General features: G+C 45.0%; 1 protein-coding gene across 1 annotated transcript in view; it reads right to left on the minus strand.

Moving 5' to 3' along the window:
• Positions 1-356: 356 nt before the first annotated feature.
• Positions 357-9,027, minus strand: part of LOC112070207 (epithelial discoidin domain-containing receptor 1) — a 32,201-nt gene continuing 23,530 nt past the window's right edge. Inside the window, 5 exon segments of the mRNA XM_070438873.1 lie at positions 357-804; positions 1,006-1,058; positions 1,061-1,153; positions 1,156-1,170; positions 2,262-2,315. Of these exon segments, the coding sequence (XP_070294974.1) occupies positions 535-804; positions 1,006-1,058; positions 1,061-1,153; positions 1,156-1,170; positions 2,262-2,315 (485 nt within the window). The 3' untranslated portion in view covers positions 357-534.

The raw sequence follows: 9,027 nt of genomic DNA on the forward strand, positions 1-9,027 counted from the left end.
TTTGTGTGTTTACTGTACTGTACCACATCTCCTTCTCTTTTTCTAGTCAAATCAACTGGCTAATTGATATAGCAGTTGCTAGAATTTATTTTCTTTCTTCCAATAATACAGTACATTCTCCAGTGCCAGTTCAATGTATTTGTCTCTCTCTATATCCAGCTATCTATCTGTATATATATCTGTCTGTATATATATCTGTCTGTATATCTATCTGTCTGTATATGTATATATCTGTATATCTATCTGTCTGTATACCTATCTGTCTGTATATCTATCTGTCTGTATATCTATCTGTCTGTATATCTATCTATCTGTATATCTATCTATCTGTACATCTATCTATCTGTACATCTATCTATCTGTACATCTATCTATCTGTACGTCTATCTGTCCGTATGTCTGTCCGTCTGTCCGTCTGTCCGTCTGTCCGTCTGTCTGTCTGTCTGTCTGTCTGTCTGTCTGTCTGTCTGTCTGTCTGTCTGTCTGTCTGCCTGTCTATGTCTACCTCTCTAACTATGTATCTCGATCTCTCAGTCAAACTGACACTCTCTCAGTGTGTTTGCGGTCTAACTGCAACCATGTCTTACCGTTGCTGTCTCGTCCGGTGTGGTCTCGTGGTCTGATCAGTGCGCTGGGCTCCTGGTACTCTCCCTCTCCATCGCAGCGCTCCCTGTCCCTGTCGTCAGGGAATGTGTGTATACGCTGGTAGCGGCTGGAGTAGCTGTGTGTGTTGTTGATCACCACGTTGTCCGAGGGGACAGACAGATGGACACGCAACTCGTCACTGGACAGACTGCCCTGGGCCTTTAGAGGACAAGGAGAGGGTTAGCAAAACACACACCACGCAAGCCCGCGCATGCATACACAACACACACACACATGCTACTGGACAAACTAATTTGAGCATGAAAGGCCAACACGCACATTAAGTATGAATGTAAAGATACGTGAGACAGATAGTGGTAGCCATTTTGAAAGTCATGCTGAAAGCCTTTCCTCCTTCACCTTGCCCAGTATCTTCTTCCAGTATTGCCTCCACAGAATGACAGCGATCACAGTAATAGCAGCAGGATGATGCCCACCAGGCAGCCAATCAGGATGGCTGTGTTACTGCTGTCGTCCTTGGCGACAGGAAGGCCCGCCCTCGGGTCATGGCATCGAAGTCGGCCCCTGAGAAGAACATAAACGTAATGAAGTGTATGTGTGAATGTGTGTGTGTGTGTGTTTGCGACAGTATTGTGGTACGTGAGAGAGTGAGTTTTTCATCAGTAAATGTGTAAGTGTTAATGTGCTTACAGTCTGTGTATTAGCACGGTCTACATAGTCAGAGAGGGAACTGCTGAGAACGCATCTGTCGTCACACCCAAATACTTTCATCAAGCCACTGACTGTCTGGTGTGTGTGTGTGTGTGTGTGTGTGTGTGTGTGTGTGTGTGTTGTGTGTGTGTGTGTGTGTTGTGTGTGTGTGTGTGTGTGTGTGTGTGTGTGTGTGTGTGTGTGTTGTGGGTGTGTGTGGTGTGTGTGTGTGTGTGTGTGTGTGTGTTGGTGTGTGTGTGTGGTTGTGTGTGTGTGTGGTGTGTGGGGTGTGCTCATGCCGGGGACGTCTGTGAAGCTCAGCGCTGGATCTTGGGGACAGAATGTTTTAGCTGTGTTTTATGTTCCAGATGACCTTGCATGAGAGCAGCAGCTCTGATTATATAGGAAATAGAATGCACACAGTTTATGAGTTCAGCTCAAACATGCAAAACAGTGTTGTAAAGTCTCTCTCTCTATAGCCGTTAAGACAGACATAGCACTACACACTGCCTCCCTCTTAAATTAAAAAAAAGGCCTGTAATTGTCTGATGTTCCTTAGTTCCACAGTGGTTCCGTTGGTTCCGACAACATGCAGTTAGGAAGATCACAGGAAGGAAGCTGTGGTGTTGTTGTATGTGAATATGATGAGGTACCACAAAGCAACATGCTGTGTTAGTGTGTTACACTCTTTGGCCCAGAGTCAAAACATTAACTCCACCTCCCATAATCCTTCCCTCCTGCCCTTTATCCCTCTATCCCTCCCTATTTTCTTTCCTTCTGAACCCCTCATGGTCTCAGGACAGCTCTAAGCTGTGTTAAACAGACCAGTTATCAGGGGAAATGTCATTTCCTCTCTCTCTGTCTCTCTCTGTCTCTCTCTGTCTCTCTCTGTCTCTCTCTGTCTCTCTCTGTCTCTCTCTGTCTCTCTCTGTCTCTCTCTGTCTCTTTCTCTCTCTTTCTCTCACCTGACAGTGTGCTGTTGCCCGTGCTGTCCATCATGGGGTTGGTGGTGGGGGGTTCTAGAGGAACGAGAGATGGAAGAAGTGATCATACAGAGGAGAAGACAGTTTCTGTCAAGGTACTGAAAAGCATGAGAGCGTGATGATATGTAGCATATGAGATGTCCAACTCCACGTGGACTCTAAAGATGTATTATTCTGTAGACGACCATGTTGCCAGACAAAGCTGCAGTGATGCTACAGCTGCAAGCTTTGTCTGGCAACATGGTCCGTCTACTGCTGCAGCTTTTGTCTGGCACACATGGTCGTCTACACTGCAGCTTTGTCTGGCAACATGGTCGTCTACACTGCAGCTTTGTCTGGCAACATGGTCGTCCTACACTGCAGCTTTGGCTTGGCAACATGGTCGTCTACACTGCAGCTTTGTCTGGCAACATGGTCGTCTACACTGCAGCTTTGTCTGGCAACATGGTCGTCTACACTGGCAGCTTTGTCTGCCAACATGGTCGTCTACACTGCAGCTTTGTCTGGCAACATGGTCTTCTACACTGCAGCTTTGTCTGGCAACATGGTCGTCTACACTGCAGCTTTGTCTGGCAACATGGTCGTCTACACTGCAGCTTTGTCTGGCAACATGGCGTCTACACTGCAGCTTTGTCTGGCAACATGGTCGTCTACACTGCACTTTGTCTGGCAACATGGTCGTCTACACTGCAGCTTTGTCTGGCAACATGGTCATCTACACTGCAGCTTTGTCTGGCAACATGGTTGTCTACCCTGCAGCTTTCTCTGGCAACATGGTTCGCTACACTGCAGCTTTGTCTGGCAACATGGTCGTCTACACTGTCAGCTTTGTCTGCAACATGGTCGTCTACACTGCAGCTTTGTCTGGCAACATGGTCATTCTACACTGCAGCTTGTTCTGGCAACATGGTGTCTACACTGCAGCTTTGTCTGGCAACAGGTCGTCTACACTGCAGCTTTGTCTGGCACATGATCGTCTACACTGTCAGTGTGTCTGGCAACATGGTCGTCTACACTGCAGCTTTGTCTGGCAACATGGTCGTCTACACCTGCAGCTTTTGTCTGGCACATCTGATCGTACACTGCAGCTTTGTCTGGCAACATGTCGTCTACACTGCAGCTTTGTCTGGCAATCATGGTCGTCTACACTGCAGCTTTGTCTGGCAACATGGTCGTCTACACTGCAGCTTTGTCTGGCAACATGGTCGTCTACACTGCAGCCTTAGTCTGGCAACATGATCGTCTACACTGCAGCTTTGTCTGGCAACATGGTCATCTACACTGCGACTTTGTCTGACAACATGGTCGTCTGCACTGCAGCTTTGTCTGGCAACATGGTCGTCTACAGAAAATACATCTTTAGAGTCCACGTGGAGTTGGACATCTCATATGCTACATATCATCACGCTCTCATGCTTTCAGTACCTTGACAGAAACTGTCTTCTCCTCTGTATGATCACTTCTTCCATCTCTCGTTCCTCTAGAACCCCCCACCACCAACCCCATGATGGACAGCACGGGCAACAGCACACTGTCAGTGAGAGAAAGAGAGAGAAAGAGACAGAGAGAGACAGAGAGAGACAGAGAGAGAACGAGAGAGACAGAGAGAGACAGAGAGAGACAGAGAGAGACAGAAAGAGACAGAGAGAGAGGAAATGACATTTCCCCTGATAACTGGTTGTTTAACACAGCTTAGAGCTGTCCTGAGACCATGAGGGGTTCAGAAGGAAGAAAATAGGGAGGGATAGAGGGATAAAGGGCAGGGGAAGGATTATGGGAGGTGGAGTTAATGTTTTGACTCTGGGCCAAAGAGTGTAAACACTAACACAGCATGTGTTGCTTTGTGGTACCTCATCATATTCACATACAACAAACCACAGCTTCCTTCCTGTGATCTTCCTAACTGCATGTTGTCGGAACCACGGAACCACTGTGGAACTAAGGACAATCACGACAATTACAGGCCTTTTTTTTAATTTAAGAGGAGGCAGTGTGTAGTGCTATGTCGCTGTCTTAACGGCTATAGAGAGAGAGACTTACAACACTGTTTTGCATGTTTGAGCTGAACTCATAAACTGTGTCCATTCTATTCCTATATAATCAGAGCTGCTGCTCTCATGCAAGGTCATGTGGAACATAAAACACAGCTAAAACATCTGTCCCAAGACCAGCGCTGAGGCTTTCACAGACGTCCCCGGCATGAGCACACACACACACACACACACACACACACAACACACACACACACACCACACACACACACCACACACACACACACACACACACACACACACACACACCACACACACACCCACACACACACACACACACACACACACACACACACACACACACACACACACACACACACACACACACACACACCAGACAGTCAGTGGGCTTGATGAAAGTATTTGGGTGTGACAGACAGATGCGTTCTCAGCAGTTCCCTCTCTGACTATGTAGACCGTGCTAAACACAGACTGTAAAGCACATTAACACTTACACATTTACTGATGAAAACTCACTCTCTCACGTACCACATATACTGTCGCAAACACACACACACACACATTCACACATACACTTCATTACGTTTGTTCTCTCAGGGGCCGACTTCATGCCATGACCCCGAGGGCGGCCTTCCGTCGCCAAGGACGACAGCAGTAACACAGCCATCCTGATTGGCTGCCTGGTGGGCATCATCCTGCTGCTATTACTGTGATCGCTGTCATTCTGTGGAGGCAATACTGGAAGAGATACTGGGCAAGGTGAAGAGGAAAGGCTTTCAGCATGACTTTCAAAATGGCTACCACTATCGTCTCACGTATCTTACATTCATACTTAATGTGCGTGTTGGCCTTTCATGCTCAAATAGTTTGTCCAGTAGCATGTGTGTGTGTGTGTGTATGCATGCGCGGGCTTTGCGTGGTGTGTGTTTTGCTAACCCTCTCCTTGTCCTCAAAGCCCAGGGCATCTGTCCAGTGACGAGTTGCGTGTCCATCTGTCTGTCCCCTCGGACAACGTGGTGATCAAACAACACACACAGCTACTCCACCGCTACCAGCGTATACACACATTCCCTGACGACAGGGAACAGGGAGCGCTGCGATGGAGAGGGAGAGTACCAGGACGCCAGCGCACTGATCAGACCACGAGCCACACCGGACGAGACAGCAACGGTAAGACATGGTTGCAGTTAGACCGCAAACACACTGAGAGAGTGTCAGTTTGCCTGAGAGATGAGATACATAGTTAGAGAGGTAGACAGATCCAGCAAGACAGACAGAAACAGACAGACAGACGACGACAGACAGACAGACAGACAGACAGACGACAGACGGACAGAACGGACAGACGACAACGGACAGACATACGAGCAGATAGACGTACAGATAGATAGATTGTCACAGATAGATAGATAGTACAGATAGATAGATGTACAGATAGATAGATATTACAGAAGATAGATATACAGACAGATAGAATTACAGACAGATAGATAGACAGACAGATATGGTATATCAGACAGATAGATATACAGATATAACTATACAGACAGATTAGATTAGATAACGAGACAGATATATTAGCAATAATAGCTGGATATAGAGAGAGACAAATACATTGAACTGGCACTGGAGAATGTACTGTATTATTGGAAGAAAGAAATAAATTCTAGCAACTGCTATATCATTAGCCATTGATTTGACTAGAAAAAGAGAAGGAAGATGTGGTACAGTACAGTAAACACAAAGGAGATGTGGTACAGTACAGTAAAACACACAAAGGAGATGTGTACAGTACAGTAAACACACAAAGCAGAAGGAGATGTGTACTACAGTAAACACACAAAGCAGAAGGAAGATGTGGTACAGTACAGAAACACACAAAGCAGAAGGAGATGGGTACAGTACAGTAAACATACAAAGAGAAGGAGATGTGGTAACAGTACAGTAAACCACAAAGCAGAGAGGAGATGTGGGACAGTACAGTAAACACACAAAGCAGAAGGAGATGTGGTACAGTACAGTAAACACACAAAGGAGAAGGAGATGTGTACAGTACAGTAAACAACAAAGCAGAAGGAGATGTGGTACAGTACAGTAAACACACAAAGGAGGATGTGGATACAGTACAGTAAACACACAAAGCAGAAGGAGATGTGGTACAGTACAGTAAACACACAAAGGCAGAAGAGATGTGGTACAGTACAGTAAACACACGAAAGGAGATGTGGTACAGTACAGTAAAACACACAAAGCAGAAGGAGATGTGGTACAGTACAGTAAACAAAAAAAGAGATTGGACAGTACAGTAAACACACAAAGCAGAAGAGATGTGGTACAGTACAGTTAAAACCAACAAAGCAGAAGGAGATGTGGTACAGTACAGTAAACACACAAAGCAGAAGGGAATGTGGTACAGTACAGTAAACACAAAGCAGAAGGAATGTGGTACAGTACAGTAAACACACAAACAAGCAGAAGGAGATGTGGTACAGTACGGTAAACACACAAAGCAGAAGGAGATGTGGTACGGTACGAAACACACAAAGGAGATGTGGTACAGTACAGTAAACACACAAAGAGAAGGAGATGTGGTACAGTACAGTAACACACAAACAGAAGGAGATGTGGTACATACAGTAAACACACAGGAGATGTGTACGTACAGTAAACACAAAGCAGAAGGAGATGTGGTACAGTACAGTAAACACACAAAGCAGAAGGAGATGGGTACAGTACAGTAAACACACAAAGAGATGGGTGGTACAGTACAGTAAACACACAAGCAGAAGGAGATGTGGTACAGTACAGTAAAACACACAAAGCAGATGTGGTACAGTACAGTAAACACACAAAGCAGAAGGAGATGTGGTACGTACAGTAAACACACAAAGCGAAGGAGATGTGGTACAGTACAGTAAACACACACAAAGCAGAAGGAGATGTGGTACAGTACAGTAAACACACAAAGCAGAAGGAGATGTGGTACAGTACAGTAAACCATCACAGAAGCAGAAGGAGATGTGGTACAGTACAGTAAACACACAAAGCAGAAGGAGATGTGGTACGGTACAGTAAACACACAAAGCGATGTGGTACAGTACAGTAAACATCACAAAGCAGAAGGAGATGTGGTACAGTACAGTAAACACACAAAGCAGAAGGAGATGTGGTACAGTACAGTAAACACACAAAGAGATTGGTACACAGTAAACACACAAAGCAGAAGGAGATGTGGGAACAGTACAAGTAAACACCACAAAAGCAGAAGGAGATGTGGTACAGTACACGAAAACACACAAAGGAGAAGATGTGGTACAGTACAGTAAACACAAAGGAGATGTGGTACATGTACAGTAAACACACAAGGAGATGTGGTACAGTACAGTAAACACCCAAAGCAGAAGATGTGGTACAGTACAGTAAACAACAAAGCAGAAGGGATGTGGACAGTACAGTAAACACACAAAGGAGAATGTGGTACAGTACAGTAAACACAAAGGAGATGTGTACAGTACAGTAAACACACAAAGCAGAAGAGATGTGGTACAGTAAGTAAACACACAAGCAGAAAAAAAAGAAGGAGATGTGGTACAGTACAGTAAACACACAAAGCAGAAAGATGTGGGTACGAGTATCAGTAAAACACAAAGGAGAATGTGGTACAGTACAGTAAACACACAAGGAGATGTGGTACAGTACATGTAACAACACACAGAGCAGAGGAGATGTGGTACAGTACAGTAAACACACAAAGCAGAAGGAGATGTGGTACAGTACAGTAAACACACAAGAGCAGAAGGAGATGTGGTACGTACAGAAACACACAAAGGAGATGTGGTACAATACAGCTAACACACAAAGCAAAGATGTGGTCAAGTACAGTAAACACACAAAGCAGAAGGAGATGTGGTACAGTACAGTAAACACACAAAGCAGAAGGATGTGGTACAGTACAGTAAACACACAAGAAGATACGTACAGTAAACAGCAGAAGGAGATGTGGTACATACAGTAAACACACAAAGCAGAAGGAGATGTGGTACAGTACAGTAAACACGAAAAGCAGAAGGAGATGTGGTACAGTACAGTAAACAACAAAGCAAGATGTGGTACAGTACAGTAAAACACAAAGCAGAAGGAGTTGTGATCAGTACAGTAAACACACAAAGGAGATGTGGTACAGTACAGTAAAACACACAAAGCAGATTGGTACAGTACAGTAAACACACAAAGCAGAAGGAGATTGTGTACAGTACAGTAAACACACAAAGCAGATGTGGTACAGTACAGTAAACACACAAAGCAGAAGGAGATTGTACAGCAGTAAACACAAAGCAGATGTGGTACAGTACAGTAAACACACAAAGCAGAAGGAATGTGGTACAGTACAATAAACACACAAAGCAGAAGGAGTGTGGTAGCAGTACATGTAAACACACAAAGCAGAAGGAGATGTGTGACAGTAACAGTAAACAACAAAGCAGATGTGGTACAGTACAGTAAACACACAAAGCAGAAGAGATGTGGTACAGTACAGTAACACACACAAAGCAGAAGGAGATGTGATACAGTACAGTAAACACACAAAGACAGATGGTTGTACATGTAGACAGTAAACACACAAAGCAGAAGGAGATGTGGTACAGTACAGTAAACAACAAAGCAGAAGGAGATGTGGTACAGTACAGGTAAACACACAAAGCAGAAGGAGATGTGGTACAGTACAGTAAACACAC

The sequence above is a fragment of the Salvelinus sp. IW2-2015 genome, unplaced genomic scaffold (genome assembly GCF_002910315.2).
Source record: "Salvelinus sp. IW2-2015 unplaced genomic scaffold, ASM291031v2 Un_scaffold1255, whole genome shotgun sequence".
Lineage (NCBI taxonomy): Eukaryota > Metazoa > Chordata > Actinopteri > Salmoniformes > Salmonidae > Salvelinus > Salvelinus sp. IW2-2015.